The sequence below is a fragment of the Syngnathus scovelli genome, chromosome 2, assembly GCF_024217435.2.
Source record: "Syngnathus scovelli strain Florida chromosome 2, RoL_Ssco_1.2, whole genome shotgun sequence".
In the NCBI taxonomy this organism is placed as follows: Eukaryota; Metazoa; Chordata; class Actinopteri; order Syngnathiformes; family Syngnathidae; genus Syngnathus; species Syngnathus scovelli.
Window position 1 is genome coordinate 23,497,910 of NC_090848.1, and position 27,959 is coordinate 23,525,868.

Consider the following 27,959-nt stretch of genomic DNA (forward strand, 5'->3'; position numbering starts at 1 on the left):
CTTACGCACGCACGCACACACATCTGTAAACACGCGCGCACGCACGCACGCATCTGTAAACACGCGCGTACGCACATTCACACATCATTGGTGCGTCAACTCCAAGTCCTCTCTGTACGTGGAAATGCTCCTCGCGCGGGTAAAGAAAAAATATTTTTTTCGCCCAAAAACCTAGTCGCTGTCATGACACACACAGCTGTTGGTGATCGCAAATGGGCCAGGTGAAACACTTTGTTTCTGTAAACCTCTGTAAATTTTAACATTTTTAAATGATCACTTCACTGGTGAGCTATTTTTATGGTCCTTGGGAGCTTCCTAGTGCCCGTGGGCACTGGGCACCATTTTGGTGACCATTGTGCTTGACCAGCGGTCATCAACCTGGTGCCAGTGGACATACCGTATTGGCGCAAATATAAGACGATGTTTTTTGCATTGAAATAAGACTGCAATTATGGGGGTCGTCTTACATTCGGGGTCTAGACATTAGAAATAATGGGGGTTGTCTTACATTCAGGGTGTAGACATTATGCCCATTCACTTGTGCGCAGCGGTAAGTTAAAGGTTGCTGGGAACGACTGAGTATATTGCTGGGATCGTGTGCGTCTTTGACACAAAATGAGTATATATATTTCATTGGCACTACAGTCCAGGGATGTGCGGTCAGAGGATGCAAGGGAGGCCACGCCTCCCCTGCCATCATGACAAGGGGAAAAAAACAAATTCAATTATTTTTATTATAAAGTCATTTTCATTTCAGTAGTTTTGTATCATTTTGAACCAAAATTGCTGAATTTTTATAGTTATTTTAAAACTGAAGACGATTCGCTCGGAGGAGCCAACTTCCTGCCTTGCCTCCTCTGAGGATTGCATAACCACACGGCTGCCTATGCTGACAGACTATGCCACAGGTGTCAAACTCAAGGCCTGGGGACCAGATACGGCCCGCCACATCATTTCATGTGGCCCGCGAAGACAAATTGTACATCAAATTCGTGTCATTACAGGAATTGCAAATTGTCTTCATTTTTAATAATCTTTTTTTTTTAAATATTTAATCAGTTTTTACTCATCTGATTTGAAAACGCGTTATTTGTCAGTTTGTTTTGTAGCTTTTACTGTATATAATATGAGGTGCTCATACATTTATTTGGGTTGACAGTCCTAATGGCCCTCCGAAAGAAGCTATGACTACAATGCGGACCATGAAAAAAAATGAGGATGACACCCCTGGGCTATGCAGTTAGACTGAACTGCTGTCGCTGTTTAAGTCTTCAAACACTGTGGCTATATTAACTAATTTCCGTAGTTAAGCTGATGTATATAATATCTAGTGTTTTTTTGTCATCTGTCTGTAACGTCGTGTTTCTTTAAAACGGCTTTGAAAAGAAACCTTACGGAGGCAACGAAAAAAAGGTTCTCCTGCCTTATGGCAAGGGGTGCTCTTGATCCCGGGATGCTTCATGCGCCCACCTGTAGAATAAGTGATCTCCAGTTCAAATTTACAGTGAACAACTGAGGAGCAGTCGTCCATTTATTTCGTTTTGCATTAGTTTTTTTTTTTTTACATTTCGTTTTACAATGGATTACATTCAACTATGGATTTTTGTTCGAAGCAGGAGGTCATCAGTAAAGAAAGACCAACTCGGGAGTTGAAAGGTTTGATTCGGACAACGGGACATGTCTTTTCAAACGGAGTGGTATGCATGATCGAAAACAAGTTTTTGATTCTATGTGCTTATTGAGTGATTTTACTGCTGATATGAGATTTTAACTAAAATAGTTCAAATTAAATAATGAATGACACGGTTAGGTGTCGGACAAATTTTACCGGAGGGTGCAGTGCCTCCCCAGTCATGAACCTGTCACTGCTACTGGCCACTGTTGTTTGTTCGATTGCAAACAATCCCGTTTGATTGACAGCTCCGGCGCGCTCCTTTAAGTTTGCCTCACATCGTACAAGTAGCCATTACGCATCGGCACGGCGAATAATGGTCTCCAGCAAATGTATTTCATTGTCTCGATGACTAATGTCTGGTGTGTTGCCGAGAGTATTTCATTTATGGTTATTTAGTATAGCGGAACCGTTAAGCACAGTTAATTATGTAATGTGTGCCTTCTACTAGTGTTGTGTGACGTCAGAAGTTTTGCCTTGACTTACGTGCTGTATTTGTTTGTTGCACAACCTCACATGCATGCACACACACACACATACACGCACACACACACGCACACACACACGCACGCACACACACACACGCTTCATACAATAATCACACACACAAGAATCACATTTCACACATCCAAAGACTCACCCATGTACACTACACACACCTGCTCTCACATCCTTATGACCAAACGTGTGCCTATACCCTTTTGCCAGTTTGCCTGTATGCCCCTATGAACCACAGTGCCTGTTACTTTTTTTACCAATAATTCAGTAAAGCAATCAAAACTGAACCACGTCTTCCCTCCTGTGTTCTGACCGACACCTGTGGGCGAAAAGAGCATAACCATCCAAGCCAACCCCTATACAGTCCTCAGCCTCCCCAACAATAGCGATAGCAGTTTGCATTATTTTATTGCAATGATATTCCTTATTCAAATTTGTTTCAAGACTACAGTTACAGTTAGACTTCACTTTGATGGTTAATGCAGTAATTGCAATTTTTTTTTTATCACAGTAGATTGGTTTATTTACATTTCAAAAAACCAGAAACCATTAATTACTCTCTGTCCCGTTCGGCAGTTTTGTGTATGTCCGTCTCGTCGTGCTACTAGTGCGGCGGGCATGTTCTGGACTTTGGTGCGGAGAGATTAAGGGCGCTCGGACTGCTTCGTCATGGAGCGTTGTTGGGATGCGTCGGCAGCGGGTCTGCAGCGGGTCTGCGAGGCAGCGGAAGAGGGGCCAGCGCGGAGACGTCGGGCCAGGCTTGCGGCCAACCCAGGTCGCCCAGCCGTGCCTTCCATTCTCCTGGCGTACGTTCGTTCGCGGGACGAAAAGATGGGTTGTGTTCGCCTGATAGGATCCACGAACCGGACAGTGCGTGCCTGCTGTGTGCTCGTGTTCACAGTGGCCTGGTTGACTGTCATCTTTCCGGACTCTGCTGTGCATCGGGAGCGGCTAGCGTGCTATCACTCTTATTGTTCATCTTCTTGTTTTATTTTTCCTGTGTTGTTTACTTGTATGTGCGCTGTGAACTCTGTCTTGTCACCCTGGGATAGTGAGAAACGTAATTTCGATCTCTTTGTGTGTCTTGACATGCGGAGGAATTGACAATAAAGGAGACTTTGACTTTGACTTTGACTTTGACTTTAGTTTACATATTTAAATGTTCAGATATTCAGATGTGATAGAAAGTTTTTGCATGATTTGAATGAGGCAAAATAACATGCTTTATCTCTCGAATATATTGTTCTAATCATTTGTTTCAGATGTACTGTAATTATTGTCTGTATGAAAATTAAATTTGGTGTTCAAAAAGTCAAACTTGAGTCTTGAAAAATATAATCTTATAATCAGGGTTGTCTTATATTCGGGCCAATACAGTATTTATCTTTATAATATGCCTGCCCTTCCTACTGATCAGTATCCAAGAAGTAGCTAGCAGTTTGAAAACGGTTGGTGCCCCCTGCACTTGACCATAGTCTTGCTTCCAGAAACAAAACATGTTTAAGTCTCTGGGAGAATGGACCAAATTTGAATATGCAGGGCAAAAAAAAGTGTGCAGAAGCGCACCTTTTCTGACTTAAGCAAACGGGAGAATATGCCTCTTATTGTGTTGGTAAGTGGCATGAAGTCCCATTATCATCACTGAAACCCCAAATAGTTGTTTTCATCTTCATAAATCTCTTTAGAATGGCACCAAACTAAATTTCCAGAGTTATCACCTTGTCCAATGCAGATTTGTGATTACTCACTCAATATGACTTTCGTCCACAGTTTACTTTTCTTCAGCCTACTGTTTCTACAGCCTATTGTTTTTCAAATCTGTTTCGGTGTTTTTAATGTGTTTACGTGTCGAGTGTGTCATTTGACTTTTCTGTATGTAAATTACATTTTCCTTCTGTGACTACGGTGTCAACTCATTTATTTTGCTGTGCTCCATTTCCATTTCGTGACAGAAAATCTGATTAAAGGTACGAGCATGCTTATTTAACTGCTGACTAATAAGATTTAGTTTTTTTTTTTATATATAGAATCAAATATTACAAGCGAATTCCACATCTCCCCCTTGTATTGGATCAAAAACTTTGTCACTTACTCCATTTGTGTGTGTTTTTGTGTACATGTTTCAAAGCCAAAGATGGCATTGTGAATACAAATTGTTTTGTATAACATCTGTGATTTCCCTTGTCCCCCAAAACTAACATTGTAATCATCATCCTCCAGGTGTATTGATTACAGAATTTGTTAGGGTTGATAGATTAATTTGATCCTATGCTTATGTTAGAATGTAACCTGTAATAATTAACCTAGCTTGTCCTGTCTTAACAATAGTAGTGGAACAAAGTGCTAAGATCTTTTGAACTGATTGACCAGCTGCAGAGGAAGCAATCAAAGTTGTTTTGTTTACACGTCGTAAAAGACCCCCTGCTATGCTTTGATCAGCAGGTCAGGGGCTCCAACCCCATCCTGTCCACTCTCACCCCCACCCTGTTTCTCGTAATAAAAATACTCTTGCAAGAGGCCTGAGTCAGACCTCATTCGATCATCGCTGTACGCACAGCGACGAATGACTCTCCATTTGCAAATGCTTGAAAAGGGCATACTGTCTCCCGTGTGGTTCTTGCAAAAATAAGTTAGAGTGAGCACCACTCTAACAATTTGGTGCCGTGACCCGGATCACTCATACCCGCCATCTGGCTGACGGAGGAGGACGTGCTGCATTATCGACAAGCCAGCGTCCATTAGGAGGACCTGGAAAAGAAAGTCCTGGAAGAGAATTCTTCGCTGGGCCAGCATCTTAGGTCTGCCTTCGTCTGACACAGGTGGATTGACGGGATCCGGCAGTGCAACGAACCAGGGGACAAGTAAGTTAAAGCCCTAAAGTTGTGTGATTGTGTTGTTCTGAAACGCGTAAAAGGTAGAGGTGCACGGGATATAGCTTGGGTTTAAGTCCCAGGGTAAGAAACAGGCTAAGAAAAGCAGAGCTTCTTTTTCGTTTATCGAAGAAGTGCGTAGATTCTACTTTGTCTGTTTTTCCAAGCTGAGGGATCTGGCTTGGGTTAGTGTCCCAGTGGAAGGAACGTGCTAAGAAACACGGAGCTTCTTTTTTGTTAATCAAAGAAGAGTGTAGATTTTTCTTTGTACGTTTTTCCGGCCAAAGAACAGCTTGGGTTCAAGTCCTAGTGGAAGGAACGGGCTAAGAAAAAACAGAGTTTCTTTTTCCTAATTGAAGAAGGGCGTAGATTATTTTTTTGTCCGTTTTTCCAAGCTGTTTGGGAGGGTTTTACACCCATAGGCCTAAAAATAAAAAAGCGCTGGAGTTTGTGTGGTTGAGAGTGTGACTAGTAAGATAAATTGACTGAAAAGTAGTTCTTGCATTGATCCACGGCAATAACTGTTAGATAAATTGTATATATATGTTATTATGCGTTCTCTAATGAGTACTTATTAATAAGATTATTGCACAGAATGCTTGCTGTTTCGCCTTGCAGACGTCCACCAGACGGATTGTGAAAAACAACAAGTCAAACGATGCTGTCTGGAACTTCCTGACCTTCTATACCTCTGGGAATCCAAGAAAGTTGTTGATAGCTCAAACTATTTTGTTGATGTCTGCACATGGCATTTTGTCCTTGCATTCTTTTCACATGGCATCTTGTCTGTGACTTCTTGTTTCACATAGCATTTTGTCCTTGCATTCGTTTTGTTTCTCATGACATCTTGTCTGTGACTTCTTGGTTTCTTATGAGACAAAGCCCACGCCTTCTCCCCTCCTCTTAGGGGCTAATCCAGGGGTGGGCAAACTTTTTGACTCGCGATCCACATTGGTTTTAAAATTTGACTGAGGGGCCGGGCCAGGTGCATTTGGAGGGAGTGTTTGGGCCGGATATACTAAAGCATTAAATGTAGTGTGTGCAAACCTCATAGCACAGTAAGAACACTACAACCCAATTTATTAGCTGTCTTTCAAATGTGAAAAATAGCCCTTATCAATTAATAAATTTGTCTCAAGGAATATGCAAGATATGGCATTTACATACTATTTCGCAGATACTGTGAGGAGGAAATGTAAATAGATCAAAATAACATACGCACTGTGATTTATCAAGATTGCGTCTGTTTTTAATAAGTTTCAATCGAAGGTGCAAAGTTAAAGAAATCAACATTTATTGAAAAATGGAATCACTTTCAACATTCAAAACATATTATTACACAACGAAATACTACTTGTGTTAAACTCCGCAAAATCATGGATGGATTTTCCTGACCGCGCGCTCTACAAACTCGCCACGGACGCCCTCGCCTTCACGTGCAAACAGTACATGTGTATCGTTGCCAAGCACACAGACATAGGCTGTATTAAATATCCTACCTGCAGCTGAAAATTTAAATTTAAATTAAGAGCGATGTGCGGCGTTAATTAAGCTACTGTACCGCTGCTGTGCGTAAATGCGCATTGCTCTTAATTAAAAGACGCACTTCCAAACTTTCCATATGCATTTTTTCATAACACAGCAGAAAAACTCACTATTTCAGTGGGAACAGTGTTGTTGGTCTCCCTTTTTTGCCAGTGCATCAAAGTCTGGAGTTAGTTTTGTTGTGGCAATTCTCAGGACAGATCTGAGGTGTTGGTCAGTTAACTTGGATCTGTGATGGGCTTTGTTGATTTTCATGACGCTAAACGTCTGCTCACACACGTAGGTCGAGCCAAACAACACCAGCATCTTCTGCGCCGACCTCCGGAGGTTTGGAAACGCAGTCTCTTTAAGTGAAGCGTAAAAGTCATTCAGTTTAAGAGACTTGAACTTCTCCTTTAAGACGGAGTCAGACTGAAGATCGATCAGTTCCAATTGCAGCTCCTGCGGTGCTGATTCGGGGTCTTGTGACAGGGGACAGGACACCAGTTGAAGTGACTTGTCAATTTTTTCAAAATCACAGAACCGACGGCAAAATTCTCTGTGCAGATCGTCCAGTGATTTGCAGTATTTCTTCGCATTTAGGGCGGCCTCTTTCTGCACGGCTAGTGTGGGGAAATGTGCGAAAGATTTGTTTGACATTTGCCTGGAGAATAAAACCAGCTTGGATTTGAAGGCTCTCACATTTGTGTACATGTCGTGCGCAAACTGATCTTTCCCCTGTAGCTTTTCGTTCAGCTCATTCATGTGTGAAAATATGTCCACAGCAAACGCAAAGTCACAAAGCCAGTTTGTGTCGCTCAGCTCGGGAAATTCTTCGGATTTCCCCATTAAATTTAAAAATGAGCAAATCTCGTCTTTGAGCTCCCAGACTCGTTGAAACACTTTCCCCAAACTTAACCAGCGGACGCGAGAGTGGTAAAGTAGGTCCTGGTGATCTGAATTAGTTTCTTCCAGGAACGTAATGAACTGACGATGATTAAGTCCCCTTGCTCGTATGAAGTTAACAAGTTTTACAACTGGATCCACGACGTGATTAAGATGCAATACAGACTTACACAGAGATTCCTGATGAATGATGCAGTGAAGTAAAATAACATCCTGGTCAGGGTTTTCTTCTTTCACTTTATCCTGGATTCTTTTCAGCAGCCCAATGTTTTTTCCAGTTAAATTTGGCGATCCATCCGTGGTGACATTGGTAAGTTTACTCCAAGGTAGCTTCATTCTCTCGATGACAGCAGACACCTGTTTATATAAGTTCTCTCCTCGTGTTTTCCCTTTCAGTGATTCCATGCTCAAAAGCTCCTCCGTTATCTCAAAACTGTCGTTAATCCCTCGGATAAAAATTAGGAGCTGAGCAGTGTCTTTTATGTCGTTACTTTCATCCAGTGCTAGTGAATATAACTTAAAGGACTCCGCCTTTTTGTTTAACTCGCTGACTATATCTTCGTCAATCAGTTCCACGCGGCGAGTCACTGTCCTGCGTGCTAAACTTATTTTTGCAAACTTGGCTTTGCTCTCCGGACACAAGAGACCTGCTGTCTCTACCATGCACTCTTTCAAAAACTCGCCTTCGGAGAAAGGCTTACTAGCCTTTGCTAATTTGAATGCCAACAAATAACTTGCCTTGGTACTTGACTCTTGAATTGCAGTTTGTCGGTGAAAAAACTTCTGTTGACTCTGTAAATTAGCTGCCAACCTCTGAGCAGTAGCTGCCCGTTCTTGTGTTGACTGCTTGCTAGCATAGTTTGCATGCTTTGTGGCAAAGTGACGGCTGATATTGTACTCTTTGAAAACCGCAACAGCTTCTTGGCATATCAGACATACAGCCGTTGATCGGACTTCAGTGAAGAAGTATTTTGATGTCCACTCATTATTAAACACTCGTCATTCGCTGTCCACTTTCCTTCTCTTTGGTTCGCTCATTTTTACAGAAGGACTTAATGGTGACGTGAAATGAAGTGAAAATTAAAGTGAAATAAAGAGAAATACGCGCCACTCCAACAACGGTCAATGTGTTTTGAGTCCGCCATCTATTGGGGAAACGTGGGCATTGCAGGCAAAGGGAAAAAAAAAAAAGAGGAGGTTTTTACTATAATTTGGAAGAGTTCGGCGGGCCGGATTAAAAAGCCTAACGGGCCGTATGTGGCCCGCGGGCCGTAGTTTGCCCATACCTGGGCTAGTCTCACATTGTGGGTAGGGCATTCCAAATAAAAAGAGCGAAGTGTGCAAACAGATTTTTAGTGTAGTCAGATTGCTGTAAATCTGAATGCACTCCTCGCGAGAAAAAACTCAATATTCTGCCTCACTTGTTTTGTCTGCTGATCCTTTTCTTTTATACAGATATTCAGTCAGAGAATTTACCTGACAGAAATTTTATCCATACAATTAAAATAACCCCCCCAAAAAATATATACCGTATTTTCCGGACTATAAATCGCTCCGGAGTATAAGTCGCACCAGCCATAAAATGCCCCCAAAAGTGAAAAAAACATATATAAGTCGCTCCGGAGTATCAGTCGCATTTTGGGGGGCAATTTATTCGACAAAATCCCACACCAAAAACAGTCATGAACGAGCAACAACAGGCTAAACGATAGCAACAACAGGCTAAACGATAGGTATGCTAACGTGACAAACACAAACAAAGAGCTGAGAACGGGCCTGACGTAACATATAGAGTGATTAAGGACAACTATTACATGAATAACACGTTTATAAAATCATCGGTGTTACTCCAATTCATTAAATCCATCGATCGTTCTTTGTCAACAATGGGTGCGCGCGGCTGAGGGCACTTCAAAATATTCCACAGGTTCATATAACGATAGATAAACTATATTTCAAATAACTATAATATAATCAATAATATTCTCAAACCATCCGTGCACTTTAAATCCAGTAAATCCATCGATCAAATTCCTCGTCCTTTGTCAACATCGCCGCGCGTTCGCCCTGACGTCAGCCTCGTCTTTATTCCACAGATCTAGTATATAACTATATTGTAGCGTTAACAAAGTACAAGGATAGACGTGGGTTTGGTAAACGGCTCTTTATTAAACAAAACAAACTTCCAAGCGTGTGGCGGCGTGGACTTCCAGACACGAGAGCTCCATGGCATAGGACCGGATGGCCGTAATGGCCATGTCCGAGCCCCATGCACCGTTCGCGGAGAGCCACTCGGCCGAGCGCCGGCCCCCGACTCAGTAGCGTAGGACCGGGCGTGCGTAAAAGCCATAATAGGTTTTCAAACCTTCTATGTCACTCCAACTCCTTAATTACTTCAAACTCGTTGTCCTCCGTGTCACTTAGAAATGATCACCGCTAATGATGCCGGTAGTCCTTACGTGGGTACGTTTGTGCTTTATGTAAACAACCGCCGCGCTGCGCCGTGCCACTGACGTCACTTGAAATAGTCATCCATTGGTACATCACGGTTCTCCAAACTTTCTTTCTGCTGCTCGATTACTGTTTTCAGCTGCATATTTTACAACTTGAAGTTTGTAACCTGCAAAATATGAGTTTCTTTTTGGTGCCATTTTTCTTAAGCCCACCCAGTTGATGAGTCACGGCCAACGGTGAAATTTAGAGCGCCCTCATCCAGTTTCGTCTGAAAATATAATTTTTTTTCAGATGTAGTTTTTTGTTTTGTTTATTTGGTTGTTTTATCAAAGTCAAAGTCTGTTTTATTGTCATTTTTTTTCATATACCAAGACACACAAAGAGATTGAAATTACGTTCCCACTATCCCTCGGTGAGATAGTACACATATGCATACAAGCAACACAAAAAAAACCAAGAAGGCACAAACAATGAATAAATAAGAGTGTTGAATAAATGATAAATAAACAAATAATAATAAATAATAATAATAAATATAAGAGGAGCAAAAATGGAGCAAGTGTACATACAGCAGACAGTGGACTTGGATATGGTGCTTTAAAGTGTTAATTGCTTTATTTGATGTTTTCTCTATGTCACGCCCGTGCCACTTCGCTCAGCCACACCCCTTTCGTTACCGTAATGTCTGTCACCTGCTTCCTCTTGTTACCCTGTGTATTTAAGCCCTGCCCGTGTTTCTCTCCCTGTCGGTGTCTACTGTTGTGTCCATTCCTGTTCGTGCCCAGTGTTCCTGTTCTTGTCATCTGGTTTTCCCTCGGTCTGTCTGAAGGCTCACGGTCAGAATTTTAATCTTGTCCAAGGGGACTTCATGTCGGTCAGTCTGTCTGTTTTGCTGGCCGTGAGTCTTCCTCCCGTCTGTGTCGTTCGTTACCCACCTGCCTCCCTTCCAACTCCTTTTCCCTGCAATAAATCCTGGTTCAAGCTGCATTTGGTCGCCCTGGCTCAACTCATTCCTGACAGAAGACACCGACCATCACAGCGACCAGCGCTTGGACCAACCCTTTGCCGGCTCCCGCAACTGCTGCATGGTCGCCAAGGAGCTTTAAAGTGTTAATTGCTTTATTTGATGTTTTCTCTATGTCACGCCCGTGCCACTTCGCTCAGCCACACCCCTTTCGTTACCGTAATGTCTGTCACCTGCTTCCTCTTGTTACCCTGTGTATTTAAGCCCTGCCCGTGTTTCTCTCCCTGTCGGTGTCTACTGTTGTGTCCATTCCTGTTCGTGCCCAGTGTTCCTGTTCTTGTCATCTGGTTTTCCCTCGGTCTGTCTGAAGGCTCACGGTCAGAATTTTAATCTTGTCCAAGGGGACTTCATGTCGGTCAGTCTGTCTGTTTTGCTGGCCGTGAGTCTTCCTCCCGTCTGTGTCGTTCGTTACCCACCTGCCTCCCTTCCAACTCCTTTTCCCTGCAATAAATCCTGGTTCAAGCTGCATTTGGTCGCCCTGGCTCAACTCATTCCTGACAGAAGACACCGACCATCACAGCGACCAGCGCTTGGACCAACCCTTTGCCGGCTCCCGCAACTGCTGCATGGTCGCCAAGGAGATGAGTTCAAGCGACGCAAGATGCACGGTTGCCCCCCCCCCCCCCCCCAAAAAACAGATCCGACGGCGCGAATCCAGCGGCCGCCACTTGTTCCGGTGGCGCGGATCCAGCGGCTGTCACCGTCGGCCTTCAACGGTGCATGACGCACGGCCGCCCCCCGATCCAGTCCCGACGGCGCGGATGCTGCGGCCGCCACCAGTTCCGGCGGCGCAGATCCAGCGGCCGTCACCCAGTCGGCTTCAACGGCGCATGACACACGGCCGCCCCCCGATCCAGTCCCGACGGCGCGGATGCTGCGGCCGCCACCAGTTCCGGCGGCGTGGATCCAGCGGCCGTCACCCAGTCGGCCTTCGGCGGTGTGTGACGTGCGGCCACCTCCCCATTTCCTCCCGGCCCATGTTGGACAGTCTTGGATTTTTTTCTTTTTTGGGACGTCGGGAGCCGTCCCTTGTGGGGGGGGTACTGTCACGCCCGTGCCACTTCGCTCAGCCACACCCCTTTCGTTACCGTAATGTCTGTCACCTGCTTCCTCTTGTTACCCTGTGTATTTAAGCCCTGCCCGTGTTTCTCTCCCTGTCGGTGTCTACTGTTGTGTCCATTCCTGTTCGTGCCCAGTGTTCCTGTTCTTGTCATCTGGTTTTCCCTCGGTCTGTCTGAAGGCTCACGGTCAGAATTTTAATCTTGTCCAAGGGGACTTCATGTCGGTCAGTCTGTCTGTTTTGCTGGCCGTGAGTCTTCCTCCCGTCTGTGTCGTTCGTTACCCACCTGCCTCCCTTCCAACTCCTTTTCCCTGCAATAAATCCTGGTTCAAGCTGCATTTGGTCGCCCTGGCTCAACTCATTCCTGACACTCTATTTTTTATGTTTTGAATATGTTCAAGATAAAGATATAAAAGCATGTGAAGTGATCAACTATAACTGCCGTGCATCTGGAGCGGCTAGCGTGCTATCGGGCAGACCGTGCCATTGTACAAGGGGGAAAGTCGCGAGGAGGTGGAATACGCATCTACATCCGAGAAGAATGGTGCCGGGACTCTAAGCACTGCTCGCCACTAGCGGAGTTTGTGATCATCAAGTGCCGTCCTTTTTACCTGCCGAGGGAATTTACTGCGATTCTGCTTGTCGCGGGATACATCCCGCCTTCCAACATCGAAGGCGACAGGATCGCGGTGCTTGGTGAACTGTACCAGGCTGTCAGTGAACAACAGACAGCGCACCCTGACGGTTTCACCATCTTCGCTGGAGACTTTAATCATGCCAACCTGAAGTCTGTTTTCCCGAGGCTTCACCAGCATGTTACTTTTCCGACACGTGGAGACAGCTTCCTGGACCTGGTCTACTCTGCGCATAAAGGAGCTTTCAAAGCCACCCCCTTCCCCCATCTTGGGCTTTCTGACCATCTCACCGTTTTGCTTTTGCCCGCATACAGACAATTGGTAAAGGCATCTAGGCCGGTTCGGAAGCGGGTTCGGGTGTGGCCTGAGGGTGCCTCCGATGCCGTTCGTGACTGCTTTGGCACTACTGACTGGGACATGTTTAAGCAGGCGGCCACATACAACGAACGGACGGACATAGAGGAGTATGCTGACTCTGTTTCCTCTTACGTCGTGAAGTGCATCGATGATGTGACTCGTTCAATATCTGTCGTCACTCGTGCGAACTGGAAGCCGTGGCTGACAGGGGCTGTCCTCAGACTGCTGAGGGCCAGGGACAAAGCTTTCAGGGCAGGGGATGAGGCTGGCTTGAGGACAGCGAGGGCCGACCTGTCCCGGGGCATCAAAGAAGCGAAAAAGGCGTTCTCTTGCAAGGTCTCCACCCACTTCAAGGACAGCAAGGACGCACGGAGCCTTTGGCAGGGCATTCAGACCATCACGGACTACAAGCCCGCGCCGCGGAGCTGTGAGGGCGACGTCCGTCTGCTGAACGATCTTCTTTGCTCGCGTCGACGCCCAGAAGAGCACTTGCCCGCTGAAGACCACTCCCCCCCCCACACGAGCAGCCCCTGTGCCTCTCTGCCGACGGAGTGAGGAGGGCGCTTGCCGCTATTGACACCCGTAAGGCGGCGGGCTCTGACAACATCCCGGGTCGTGCGCTGAAGGACTGCGCTGGCGAGCTGTCGGGCGTCTTCACGGCCATCTTTAACGTTTCCCTGCAGCAGGCCATCGTCTCTTCGTGTTTCAAGGCTGCCACCATCGTTCCTGTGCCGAAGAAACCTGCACCGTCCTGCTTCAATGACTACTGCCCCGTGGCCCTGACGCCCATCATCATGAAGTGCTTTGAGCGGCTTGTCATGGTGCACATCAAATCCGTTCTCCCCCCCACCATTTACCCTTTCCAGTTTGCGTACCGTGCCAAACGGTCCTCTGAGGATGTCATCTGCTCTGCCCTCCACTCGGCCCTCACCCACCTGGAGAGAAAGGACTCATATGTGAGGTTGCTGTTTGTGGACTTCAGCTCTGCCTTCAACGCCATTGTGCCGCAGCGACTCATCTGCAAACTCGACGAGCTGGGCCTCAGTACCTCCCTCTGCAACTGGCTACTGGACTTCCTCTGTCAGAGGCCTCAGGTGGTGCGTGTTGGCGACCAAATCTCCGCCAGCATCACGCTGAGCACGGGGGCCCCCCAGGGCTGCGTGCTCAGTCCACTGCTCTTTACCCTGCTGACGCATGACTGCACTGCGACCTACAGCGACAACCGCATAGTGAAGTTTGCTGACGACACGACTCTGGTGGGTCTCATCCCGGGGGGCGACGAGACTCGGTACAGGTCGGAGGTTGACCTTCTGACCACGTGGTGCAGGGACAACAACCTCCTGCTGAACGTCAACAAGACCAAGGAAATCGTTGTTGACTTCCGGAAGGGTCAAGCAAAACACCAGCCGCTGATCATCGACGGTGCTGTGGTGGAGAGGGTGAGCAGCACCAAGTTCCTGGGGGTGCACATCAGTGAGGACCTCTCCTGGTCGGCAAACACCGCGTCACTGGCAAAGAAAGCTCAGCGCCGCCTGTACTTCCTGCGGAAACTCAGGCGTGCATGTGCTCCTCAGGCAGTCCTGTCTACATTCTACCGTGGCACTATTGAGAGCGTCCTCTCCAGTTGCATCGCCGTCTGGGGTGGTAGCTGCACTGACCAAAACTTGAAGGCCCTGCAGCGCATAGTGAATACGGCTGGTAAGATTGGTGGTGCTTCGCTCCCCTCCCTGAAGGACATTTACACCTCCCATCTCACCCGCAAGGCAACCGCGATTGTGAGTGATGTGAGTCACCCAGCTCACTCTTTGTTCGACCTTCTGCCCTCTGGGAAGAGGTACAGGAGCCTGCGCTCCCGCACCACCAGATTCGCCAACAGCTTCATTCTCCAGGCTGTTTGGACCCTGAACTCGCTACCCCCTTCTGCGTAGCGTGATGCACTTTTGCGCTGTTTTCTGGAATGTCTGCTGTACGCTCACTTGCTCCTTTTTGCTCCTCTTATTTATTTGTTGTGTTATTTATTCGTTATTTATTCAGCATGCTGTTGTTTTACTTGATTGTCTATTGTGTGCCATGTCTTGTCACCGTGGGATAGCGGGGAACGAAATTTCCGTTTCTTTGTGTGTCTTTGGCATGTGAAGAAATTGACAATAAAGCTGACTTTGACTTTGAGAACGCGATCAAGACGGACATTACTGAAAGGAAGGTTTTATACACAAACCGTCATTATGGGGACAAAAAAAAATGCATATGATGCCGCTTTTAAGCTAAAGGCAGTCGATGTTGATGACATTGTGTTGCGGCACCCTTTTCTTTATTTCGTGGTCCCGTCTACTCTGGAGCTATATACTACTGCTGCGTCACAGGCAATGTTTAGAAAGACATGTTAAAGTATGTTATTCAAACTTTAAAAAGGCTTTCTGTGTACTGTCTTTCTTTGTAAAAAAAAACTCGTGTGCACGTGCGGCTTATAGTCCGGTGCGGCTTATGTAAGAAAAAAACTAAAATATCCCCAAACTTTAGCTGGTGCGGCTTATAGTCCGGTGCGGCTTATAGTACGGAAATTACGGTAGTTGAATACCCTACTAGTATAGTTTTTCATCATATTCTAATATTTTGAGATCGGATATTTGCGTTTTCTTAAGCTGTATATCATAATCAGCAATATTAAAATAGTAAAAGGCTTGCAATATTTCAGTTGATTTGTAATGAATCCAGAATGTATGACATTTTTGTTGTCACACATGGTAATGTCCCAAATATGGGACATAATCATTTAATCACTTCTCCATGCTGATTTACTGACTCTTTTTAGTGAAACATTTGATGAGCAAACAACCTGGACAAGTTTTTTTTCCAGCCAACGATGAATTCACTACTCTAAAAACAAACAAAACAAAACCTCTCCCCCATCAAATAGTTCTGTTTTGTTCTGTACAGTACGAATTTGTTAGTGATGTTCATTTGTTGAATAAGTCCACTTGTAGCGCAAAATTGATAACCTACTTTTGTTTTTGCCATATTCACAAATAATATTGCAATATCAAAAAAAGAGGAAGTGCTTTGGTCATTGTGCTTTAGACACTGGCATTGGTAAATGTACATATATTATTGTCACAATTGATCATAGCAAGAGAAATACTCGTATGTGATTAAATTTGTCTGGTTAGTTGTGCTTGATACTAAAATGCAATGCACATGCAATGACTTATTAATGTTTGTGTGCGTGGCTGGGGGGGCGGATAATACAGGCAGCATGCAACAGCCAAATGGTACGACCGACGGGACTCTGTCTTTATAGAGTTCTGCGTGGAAGACAGTAAAGACGTGCATGTGCATTTTAACAAGACTATACTTGATTTCAGGTGAGGTTTTTCCATTTTTTGCCAAGTGTTGATTTGATTTTATTATAGTAATTTATTGTCATTCTAACGCAGCTGTGCCAGTGGAACAAATAACATCAAACATCAGAATACTGTGGAACTTTTTGGGGAGATTGAGCCAAAAGTGAGTGTGTCACATTTATGTAGTGTGTGGATCTTGGGCCATGTGCTAAATGTGTTGCAGAATTCCAAGCTCGTGTCTTTGTCATTATACAGGACTCTAAACACAGACGCACTGACCGGTCTGTGATGTGTTGTTTACGAAAAGCTGAGATGGGGAAGGCCTGGCCTCGACTGACCAAAGATAAGACAAGGGTAATGCTGGGAAACTTTAAGTTGTTCTCTAAGTCAGTTCAACCTCTGGAGTCCGATGCAATTTGCTTTCACTGCTTCCAATGAGAGTCTGGATTCTGGTTGAAGGTATTTTGACTATTCTTCTTTCCAAAACATCTCCAGTTCAGGGTATTTAAGGTGGCCAGTTGCAAGTTGTTCTCTTCCTTGCATCTTCTCTGAAGAGTGGTAACTTGGGAGCCTCAAAACAACTGACAAATGACCTGAAAACAAAGATTGTTCAATGTCATGGTTTAGGGGAAGGATACAAAAAGCTAGCTCAAAGATTTCAGCTGTCAGTTTGCACTGTGAGGAACACAATGAGGACATGGAAGACCACAGGCACAGTTATAGTTCAGGCCCAGAGTGGCAGGCCAAGAAAAATCTCAGATAAGCAGAGGCGAAGGATGGTGAGAACAGTCAAAGTCAACGCACAGAGCAGCTCCAAAGCCCAACAACACGATCTTAGTGCAGCTGGTCAGCGCACTTTGCACAAGGAGATGCTGTATGGGAGAGTAACGCGGCAGAGGCCTTTTCTGTGCACATGCCACAAACAGAGTCGCTTAAAGTATGCCGAAGCACATTAAGACAAGCCAGTTTCATTTTGGAATAAGGTGTTGTGGACTAATGAAACTAAAATAGAAAATTTGGACATAACAAGGGGCGTTATGGATGGCGGAAGAAGAACACCGCATTCCAGGACAAACACTTGCTACCCACAGTCAAATTTGGTGGTGGTTCCATCATGTGGGGCTCAATGGCCAGTGCAGGTACTCGCAATCTTGTTAAAGTTGAAGGTCGCATGGATTCCAGTCAGTATCAGCAGATTGAAGTTGCGCAGGGGCTGGATGCTTCAACAAGACAACGACCCCAAACATTGCTCAAATTCTACTAAGGCATTCATGCAAAGGAACAAGTACAACGTTCTGGAAGGGCCATCTCAGTCCCCAGACCTGAATATTATTGAAAATCCGTGGTGTGATTTAAAGCAAGCCAGTGGAATTATTGTCCATGCTCGGAAACCATCAAACCTGACTGAACCGGATATGTTTTGTCAACTAGAATGGTCAAAAATACCTTCAACCAAAATCCTGACTCTCATTGGAAGCTATAGGAAGTGTTTAAAGGCTGTTATTTTTGCAAAAGATGGATCTACTAAATATTGATGTCATTTTTCTGTTGGGGTACCCAAATTTATGCACCTGCCTACTTTTGTTTAAGTAATGATTGCACACTTTCTGCAAATCCTATAAACTTCATTTCACTTCTCAAATATCACTGTGTTTGTCTGCTATATGGTATATTTAACTGAAATTGCTGATTCGAACAACCAATGATTTATAGAGAAAAATCTTGAAAATGATCAGGGGTGCCCAAACCTTTGCATACGACTGTATATAATATACGTGTGTATGTATGTATGTATGTATGTATGTATGTATGTATGTATGTATGTATGTATGTATGTATGTATCTATCTATCTATCTATCTATCTATCTATCTATCTATCTATCTATCTATCTATCTATCTATCTATCTATCTATCTACACTGTTCAAAAATATTAAAGGAACACTTTGTAAACACATCAGATTTCAATGGTGAAAAAAAATGTTGGATATCTATACTGATTTGGACAGTTTAATCATTAAACAGGGGTGTCCAAACTTTTTGCAAGGAGGGCCAGATTTGATAAAGTGAAGGGGCCCGGGGGCCAATACTTTTTTCAGACATTTTTTAACTACAGAAATTTCATGCAAATACATACTGTTATGAAACAAATTTCATTGTCCCAATTGTCTTTATTTTTTAAATGACAAAATAACCAAATATAAGCCACTCAGGCAGATGTGAACAACTTTAAAAACACAAATTCTGCCTTTCATTCATATCTGAAGAGTCAGATAACATTGAACAAACTGTATGAAATAATTTAATTTACAAGAATTTAAAATTATTTTAGGCTCATGAACATTTTAAACAGGAGTTATAAGTAATGCAAAGTTGTCTGTTATTAAAACTTAAAACAAGTGAATTTTGCTCTTGTCATTTACAATATTTTTCAGAAAGTAATAGTTTGTGTCACGTCTACAGGTTCATAACTTCAACAGTATTAACATGGCCACTTCGTAATATTTAATATTAAGTAATTTTTACTTTTGATTTACTTTTGACTCACAGCCTCACGTGATGAATCGCTGTTGTGATGCCAGTTCAGCTTGGAGCTGCTTCACTTTATCAGCGCGGTCACTCCCTCTTAGCTTGTCGTATGTGTTAGCATGTTTAGTCTGATGGTGTCTCTTTAGGTTGAAATCCTTATACAAGGCAACAGTCTCTTTACGAATTAAAGTCCCAATGATCATCGTCACACACATCTGGGTGTGGTGAAATTTGTCCTCTGCATTTAACCCATCCCCATGTGATTTTGATCCATCCCCTGGGGGAGAGGGGAGCAATGAGCAGCAGCGGTGCCGCGCTCGGGAATCATTTGGTGATCTAACCCCCCAATTCCAACCCTTAATGCTGAGTGCCAAGCAGCACAAACACAAACACAATTGCCTTGATTTTCAGTGAAGAAGTATTGTAATTCCCATTTCTCTTCAAAGCGACGGCCCTCAATGTCAACTTTCCTCGTTTTCTTTGCAGTCGCCATGGCAGCAATGAGCGGAGAGGGCTGGTGCTGCCACCTTTTGGTAATAGGAGGAATTACAGTTTCAAGTTTCATGGTTTTTTTTTTTTTTTTTTTCAGTTTGACAGTGCAGGCGGGCCATGAATAATACATTATAAGACCGAAGCTGTGGGCCGTATGAAATGTGACCGGGGGCGGGGCTGGACTTTGGACATGCCTGGTTTAATGTCTCAGGAACAAAAGGATGGCACATCTTTTGATGGAAATAAAAGTTTTCAGCCTACAGAGGGCTCAGTATATAGACACCCCAAAAAATCTAAGTGAAAAAATGACATGGCAGGCTCATCCATTTTGCCTAAATTCAATTTCTGCAACTCAAAATTATTTTCAATATCTTGTGTGGCCCCCCCGAGCTTGTATGCATGCTTGACAACGTCGCGGCATGCTCCTAATGAGACGATGAATGGTGTCTTGTGAGATGTCCTCCCAGATCTGTCTAAGGGCATCAGTGTAAAGTCTGAGGAGCAACCTGGCGGCATCTGATGGACCGAAACATTATGTCCCAGAGGTGTTTTATCGGGTTTAGATCAGGTGATCGTGAGGGCCATTCAATTGTGTCAATTCCTTCATCCTCCAGATACTGTCTGCATACTCTTGCCACATGAGGCCGGGCATCGTTGTGGATCAGGAGGAACCCAGGAGCTACTGAACCAGCGTGCACTGACCCACCACCGAACCGGTCATGCTGAATGATGTTGCAGGCAGCATAGCGCTCTCCTTGGCTTCTCCAGATCCTTTCACGTCTATCACAGGTGTTCAGGGTAAACCTGCTCTCATCTGTGAAAAGCACAGGGCGCCAGTGGCGTGCTTGCCAATTCTGCTGTTTTATGGCAAATGCCAATCAAGCTCCACGGTGCTGAGCAATGAGCACAGGGCACACTGAAGGACGTTGTGCCCTGAGGCCACCCTCGTGAAGTCTGTTTCTGACTGTTTGGGCAGAGACATTCACAACAGTAGCCTGCTGGAGGTCATTCTGTAGGGCTCGGGCAGTGCTCAACCTGTTCCTCCTTGCACAAAGCAGCAGATATCGGTCCTGCTGATGGAATGAGGACCGTCTACGGCCCTGTCCAGCTCTCCTAGATTAACTGCCTGTCTCCCGGAATCTCCTCCATGGTCTGGAGATTGTCCTGGGAGACACATCAAATCTTCTTGCAACAGCACGCATGGATGTGCCATCCTGGAGGAGTTGGACAATCTGCGCAACTTCAGTAGGGTTAAGAATATTAAATATATTCTAAATTTTAGCGACCGCTTTGTCACAATAATGCGACCAGCGCGGTGCAGTTGTGCGGTCGGTGGCGCGCTACGGTTGCGCGTTCGGCGGTGCGCTGCAGTTCCGCGATCGTACAAAATTAAGCTTCCTGCGCACTGAGGTCCACTTAAATTTTTGAAAGTACATCAGGACTTTAAAAATATTTTCTAAATTTCAGCGACGGCTCTGTCACAATAATGCGACCAGTGCGGTGCAATTGCGCGGTCGGCGACGCCCTATGGTTGCGCGTTCGGCGGTGTGCTGCAGTTGCATGATTGGACAAAAATGCACAAATAAAAAAAATGCTTAAAAAAGGCTTTTGTTTTTGCTTGGAACGGATTAAATTTTTTCATTGTTTGTATTGGGAAAACATGATTTGGAATTCAAACGATTCACTTCTCGAACAGCCTTCTGGAACGGATTCTGGTCAAAAACCGAGGCTCCACTGTGTGTATGTATATGTATGTATGTATATTTTCAAACCTTCTATGTCACTTCAAATCCTTAATTCCTTCAAACTCTTTGTCCTCCGTGTCCGCTAATGATGCCGGTAGTCCTTACGTGGATACCTTTGCCCTTTATGTAAACAACCGCCGCGCCGCGCCGCGCCGCGCCGGTATATGTATATATACCTGTATATGGTCTACATTTGTCTCTGTCAGTGCAATTGCCTCAGCGTGGACTTCAATAACTGGAAAGATTGGGAAGAAGACTCCGAAGAAGACTTAAACAGTTTTGACAAGTTCTCAGAGGTAACAGCCTATAGATGACACACGTGCACATGCACACAGTAATAAAAATGGAATTATCTTATTTCTAGATGATGAACACCATGGGAAGCGATGATCTATCTGACCTAGACTGTGCTGATGATGAGGTGGGTCTCTTTTTTTAGTTTATACCGATGCTTGTATTATTATGATCGCAGTAATTCTTCCGTAACGAATTTCCATTCTGTTATTTTGTACCAAATTTCTTCAATACGGGCCTGCACTAAGAGCCAGAGCTTCCTGTAACTGATGCTAAGCTCCTTTATTGACAGCAATGTTTAATGTTTGCAATTTTCCTTCTCTAAAACAATATTTTATACAATTCAATCAGTGTTTAAAGAGAGGCAGGGTAAAGAGAGCCCAACATTGGCACTTATGTTATAGAACTGTATTGAAAACTGATGTCAGTGCTATAATTCCCCCCTGAAAAAACCTCAGATGAGATTTAACGGTATTTATGAACACAAGGGTGGTACACTTACTGATACCCTTTTTTTGGGTGTAGTCTGCTTGATTTGACACATCAGCCTGACTACGTCACGAAAGGAAGAGATCCCAATTTCTCCATTGGAAATCATTGTAAAGACTATCACTTAAAACATACATAAACAGCTATCAATTGGTACCAAAATTTACATGGACCTTTCTACTTATGACTATTTCAACATATTAAAAGTATTAATGTTTCTGTGGCTGATTTAAGAGAAATGAGCAGCCTATCGGCAGCTAAGATTCCCTACCACATCTATTTCCTTTCACCAGTCACCAACATTCGCAAACACGACGTGTTCCGAGAGGCTGTATGAAAGTTGAATCGTTCATACGTCGTTTTTCTAATCAATTAAAATTTGTAAGGGTTCATGCAACTTATATTTCCCATGAAGTCCTTGTACGGGGTACTGCCTCCGATGCATATCCCAAAAGGATGCTCTTTAAACGCCACATTCAGCTGAAGGGTTGGCATCCTCGCTGGAAGTACAGTGCTGCCAATCTTTCCAACAAGCCGACCTCTGGGCGTTGTGACGCGTTCTATGGCGAGTCTCCTGGCTGTCGGGACCCGGCTGACACATTTGTGTTTGCAAATTTCCATTTTTAGTCTCTGGGATTCTTTTTTTTATCCGCTTCTTGTTGGCATTCTGCAGTCGACCTGGAGTGCCACTCACACATCAGAAAACTCAATCTATGCACCAAAAAGCAATGACGAGTACGTGAGCGCATTGCAAGGATTACGTGGAAGCAAAAAAAAGACAATGTATAATAATTAAATGTCAAAAATAAGGCAATGTGAAAAGTGTTCATTTAAAAAAAAGTCGCACACTTTTGCATTTGCTACATCAGCAAAGTTTTGTGATGAAATCATTAATAAGTGAGTTTTCTGACTGTGTGAGTGGTCATTGAATGTATCCCGGGTCGACTGCAGAACGCAAACGAGGAGAAGAAAAGTAAAGAAACCTAGTGACTAAAAATGGAAAAGCAGACCGCAGCAAAACATGTGAAGTCTTTAAGGGATAATGTGAGAAGGAAAGGCTTGTCCATTTTGTTGGGTAGGGAGCATACATTTCGTTCCCCCCTATCCCACGGTGACAAGGGGGGGAACAAAATTTCGGTTTCTTTGTGTGTCTTTGGCATGTGGAGAAATTGACAATAAAGCTGACTTTGACTTTTGACTTTGAAATGACCGCAATTTCACTGTACTGTATTGCTCACGTTCTGTTAAATTTGATTGTCTCTTACAGCACGATACTGCAGACAGCGACAACGAACGTATGTATTGTATTTGATTTCTTCATGCATTTGACACAAATTGACTTTTCTCCATCTGAAGTGTTGTTCAAGGCATTTTCTGTACTTATGAGTTATTGTACAGCCCTGATTGAAACTATTGATGTTTTTGTTTCCCCTCCCCAAGAAATGCCTGACCTTGAATAGTGTAAAAGATGGTTGAAGATGGCAATAGAGAGGGAAGACCAAAGAAGGTCCTAAATCGGACTGAAACCACCACAACACAGGAGGTGTGTTTCTCTTCTCTTTTTTTGCTGGACTCTCATTCTTGTGTTACATTGTTCTCCATTCACTTACATGAGTGCACGGGAAAGGATTTCGTACCCCTACCTTTTATCATTTCAGTCAAAATGCTCCTTTTCCAGTGGATGTTTTTTTTTTAAAGATCACATTTCTCTTTTAATGTTTTGTAGTGCAAATTGCACTTAATATATTATGAGAATGCTCTACCTTATTTGTATGGCAACATATACAAATATTTAACATAATTCATTTCAGCCAATGCAATAAATAAGTTCTTGTGCAAATGGCATTCTGTGTTGTGAGTGGTTTTGGCAAACTTTATTTCACATTGGTGCACTTTGAAATAAATACAAAAACAACCAAGTTTTGGAGTTGTGGAAGTTCAATCAAGATGTGTTCATTTGAAACACTATGACAGTGTATTGGAGCCTTGTGTGTGCCTGATTTCTTGTGGTTTGTACTGCTGGATTCACTCAGTTTATAATAAGCTTAATTCACTCGTGTCAAACAAAGTCTCGCAGACTAAAACAGTGATTCCCAACCACTGGTGTGCCGTGAGAGATGTTCAGCTGTGCTGTGGGAAACTGTCCAACATTAATTACGGAGCGCATTGTAAACAGGATCGCCAAACCACTGGTCAGTCAGTGCAAGGCCTGGTCAGCCACTTGCTAATTGTGCATGCGTAGCAAATCGGAGAATCTTGAGATTTCATGTTGTGGCATCGGCACATACTCAGTTTATGTGTGTTGCTGTGTGCTTTTACTAACAGTGACACTATGACGGCTGTGGTGCGTTTTCGGTCCGATGGAAATCAGAGCATGTAGTTCAATGGGAGAACCTGGATTGTTCATTTTTCACCAACATAAAATACACAGTCAAGTCGAGACACCTCGACTGTGATAGCGCTCAGCCGCTGTCAGAACAGCAGAGTGTCTTTAAAAATGACTTTTTTCTTATTGTTGCAATATTTATAGAGCTAGTCTAAAACAGTAAACAAATTGATTCTTTTGGATTTTGATCACAATCACTTCCAATAGTTTATTCCTTACACTTTCTAAAACCTTTTTTCAAAATCTCTCACTTTTATTTACAAAAGAAATACAATTTAAAGGATATTTAGTATTTATTTTTGTTCAATTATTTGACTCTCCATACATATACCGTATTTGCCGGTGTACAGGTCGACTCGGTGTATAAGTCGACCCCCTAAAATTCGACGGAAATTTACGATTTTATGATATATCCTTTGTATAAGTCGAGCTCAATTGTTGCATTATATTAAACTTCAAAATTCACTATGCGAAATTTATTGACGAAATGTGTTCAAATTCCGGGAGGCCGTGCGCATGCGGCTGTTTATAAGCACCGCGGAGGAGATCGCGGCCGGCGAGCTCGCGCACGCCGCCCGGCACCAACGGGAGGCCGGAAATAGCTCCAAGCCGAGCGGATCGGCACTTTATAAGCACCGCGGAGGAGATCGCGGCCGGCGAGCTCGCGCACGCCGCCCGGCACCAACGGGAGGTCGGAAATAGCTCCAAGCCGAGCGGATCGGCACTTTATAAGCACCGCGCAGGAGATCGCGGCCGGCGAGCTCGCGCACGCCGCCCGGCACCAACGGGAGGTCGGAAATAGCTCCAAGCCGAGCGGATCGGCACTTTATAAGCACCACGCAGGAGATTGCGGCCGGCGAGCTCCCGCACGCCGCCCGGCACCAACGGGAGGTCGGAAATAGCTCCAAGCCGAGCGGATCGGCACTTTATAAGCACCGCGCAGGAGATCGCGGCCGGCGAGCTCGCGCACGCCGCCCGGCACCAACGGGAGGTCGGAAATAGCTCCAAGCCGAGCGGATCGGCACTTTATAAGCACCGCGCAGGAGATCGCGGCGCCTCATTGGACTTCCAGCGGGCCGCGCACTCGCGCACGCCGCCCGGTTCAAATTTTCTAAGTGCAACGCACAATGAGATGCATGAGAAACGGCCTTGGTTACCATCACATTTGAAGCGATGAATACGAAGTTAAATTTTATGACTCGGTGTATAAGTCGAGGTCGATTTTTTTCGGTCGATTTTGGATCGAAAAAGGTCGACCAATACACCGGCAAATACGGTATATAGGAATAGAATTTGGCGTATTTTGTTGTAATTTAACAGATTTTAATATAGAAGCTGGTGTAACACTTAACAGATCTGTGTCTGTGGTGTGCCTGGAGATTTTTTCCAATGAAAAGGTGTGCCATGAATGAAAAAAGGTTGGGAAACACTGGACTAAAATACATTCTCATATCATTTGTCCAACCACGACAGGGACATACATGGGTTTTTCATGGCCAAACCACTTCAGTTGACAGCTTTTTTTTATTGAAGTATAGTTTGCCCATAATAGTGTATTGATCTGAAATAGCTGTGGTTTTGATCCAGTTTTGATATTCATATTGTATTCATAATTTATTATTTTACATAATCAAAACTCAAAATCAGCACCACATATCCTCACGAGGGTCCGAGCCGACTTGCAGCTATTAGACCACAAATAGTTTTGATTGATTGATGTTCATATAGATATAAGACTCACTGGACTATAAGCCACAGGTGTTTTAAATAAAATGTCCTTATCTCCATTACATGTATTACCACAACGAATCTCTGTACAATATAAGTGTCAGGTCTAAGTAACATCAGACATTAATTCACACACTGAAAACAAAGAGAAGACAACCAGTATTCATTTTACTCGCGAGGAGAACCAACAGAGAGCGTTCTGGAGCTGTAGCAACGCTGATTAGCCAACGAATGTTATGTGGTGCGAGGCCTTGGCCGATTCATGACTCCAGCAGTGCAGTGTCCTGTTACTCCTCAGCCGGTTGGCAGCCGTTTGGCTGACTCGTCCTTGATTGGATATCTCGAAGTGTGTTGAATGCCGTTTTCCTGTGGAACAATGCAACTTGACTTTCTTGCTAAGTTTCACTCAATAATAATATGAGTAAATATGGGATAATTTATATGCAACTACTTCAACAGATAAGTATTTTCAATAACACAGTCCCGATGAACAACAATCTATAGATAAAAGCTACAGAGTTGACTTAATGGGAAAGAAGTTCTTTTGAACTAAACAGAACTACTGAGATAAAACAGGAAGGGAGTTAAAGGAATTCTCTGGAGCTAGAGAGAGAGCTTTGTTGAAGCAAGGGACTCCAACTCGTAAATTATGAGGCCCTTGGTCAGGCTGACCATCCAATTATTCCAACAATAAGAATAATGAAAAATCCATAGGTAAACTGCCACAGGGTTCAACGCTTATGCAAAAAGTAGCGGCTTATAGTCCGGAAATTACAGTACATTTGATAGTCACATAAAACACTCGTACCAAACTCTTGTGGTTAAAAACAATGTCTAATTCAGTCAGTGTTTTTGATTCCACGTGAATCAGATTGACAAGATTTACTCACAAATGATGCACACCGCCAACAAACTCACAACAGTGTGCATGCAATCTTCACGATACTGCCCATGCGGAAATTACAAGTCAGTGGTTTAGACACTCAAAGACTGGAATATTTCATATAAAGTATAAATCACATTGTGTCATTTTCTACAAGATGGGTAGTTTTTGTGTCACTGACACTTCACAATGCGCCATTTGAGAAACGGCTTTCTAGGATGCTATGTTGCAGTTAACACTTGTATATGTGTTATTTTTAGAATGAGAATATCTGTGTTGGGAAAGTTTATTTTCTACACAATTTAGTTGAAAGTTCAACTCACAAATATTAAAATGAGCTTTTTCAGTTCATAGTTAATAATAATTTTTTTTTTAACTAACTTCATTGTTCCAAAAATGAAAAATTCATAGTCGCTCCCCCCTATCCCCCATCCAAAAAATATGTTGCTGCGAGCTGTTACCCATACAGTAATCCCTCACCATTTCGCGCTTCACCTGTTGTGGCTTGACTATTTTGCGGGTTTTATAAGGAATTCATGGGAAAAATAATTTTCGTTCTTTTATTTACTGTAAAGGTAGAATACATGCACAGAACAGTGTGGGAATGGTTAAGGGAATGGGAAAGGTTTATGTCGCATAAAAGTACACCTAAATCTTCATTTTATGCGCTTTGGGGTCCAGAATTTGCGAATTGCGTGAACCCCGAAAACGTGTTGTATAGAAAGTCTTGTTTTTTAGAAAGGCATGATTTTAGCCAGCCGAAGGTCTTCTTTGTTACGTTAATTTAGGTCAGGCAAGCACTTGCACTTCTACATATATTATTGTGATATTGCACAGCACTGCTGTCGCCCTTCAGAATAACCACGTTTAACTTTTGTGGAGTTAGAACGTCGAGGTACAGCGTACCGTATTCTTCCGACTAAAAGTCGCTCCGGAATATACGTCGCATCAGCCATATAATGCACAATAAAGTGAAAAAAACAACATATAAGTCGCTCCGGAGTATTAGTCACATTTTGGGGGAATTTATTCGACAAAATCCAACACCAAGAACAGACATGAACGAGCAACA

General features: G+C 43.9%; 2 protein-coding genes across 2 annotated transcripts; one reads left to right on the plus strand and one right to left on the minus strand.

The window, feature by feature from the left end:
• Window positions 1–6,401: 6,401 nt before the first annotated feature.
• On the minus strand, window positions 6,402–7,834 carry LOC137840110 (general transcription factor II-I repeat domain-containing protein 2A-like). The gene has a single exon (XM_068650010.1). The coding sequence runs from the start codon at window positions 7,804–7,806 to the stop codon at window positions 6,700–6,702; it is 1,107 nt and encodes a 368-aa protein (XP_068506111.1). The 5' UTR covers window positions 7,807–7,834; the 3' UTR covers window positions 6,402–6,699.
• A 5,226-nt stretch (window positions 7,835–13,060) lies between these two features.
• Window positions 13,061–23,649, plus strand: LOC125987772 (prostaglandin E synthase 3-like). The gene is made up of 10 exons (XM_068649946.1): window positions 13,061–13,153; window positions 13,588–13,799; window positions 14,328–14,453; window positions 16,249–16,362; window positions 16,435–16,504; window positions 16,597–16,695; window positions 21,314–21,403; window positions 21,472–21,528; window positions 23,158–23,185; window positions 23,331–23,649. Exons 1-10 carry the CDS (start codon window positions 13,061–13,063, stop codon window positions 23,348–23,350), a joined length of 909 nt encoding a protein of 302 aa, XP_068506047.1. The 3' UTR covers window positions 23,351–23,649.
• The last annotated feature ends 4,310 nt before the right edge of the window (window positions 23,650–27,959 follow it).

Bases quoted from the DNA above. Each gene is read 5' to 3' on its own strand.
- LOC137840110 (XM_068650010.1), bottom strand. From the start codon at position 7,806: ATGAAGCTACCTTGGAGTAAACTTACCAATGTCACCACGGATGGATCG.
- LOC125987772 (XM_068649946.1), top strand. From the start codon at position 13,061: ATGTTTAAGCAGGCGGCCACATACAACGAACGGACGGACATAGAGGAG. The intron at 14,454-16,248 runs GTTCCTGGGGGT...CGGATAATACAG, and splicing joins GAGAGGGTGAGCAGCACCAA to GCAGCATGCAACAGCCAAAT. The intron at 16,363-16,434 runs GTGAGGTTTTTC...ATTCTAACGCAG, and splicing joins AAGACTATACTTGATTTCAG to CTGTGCCAGTGGAACAAATA.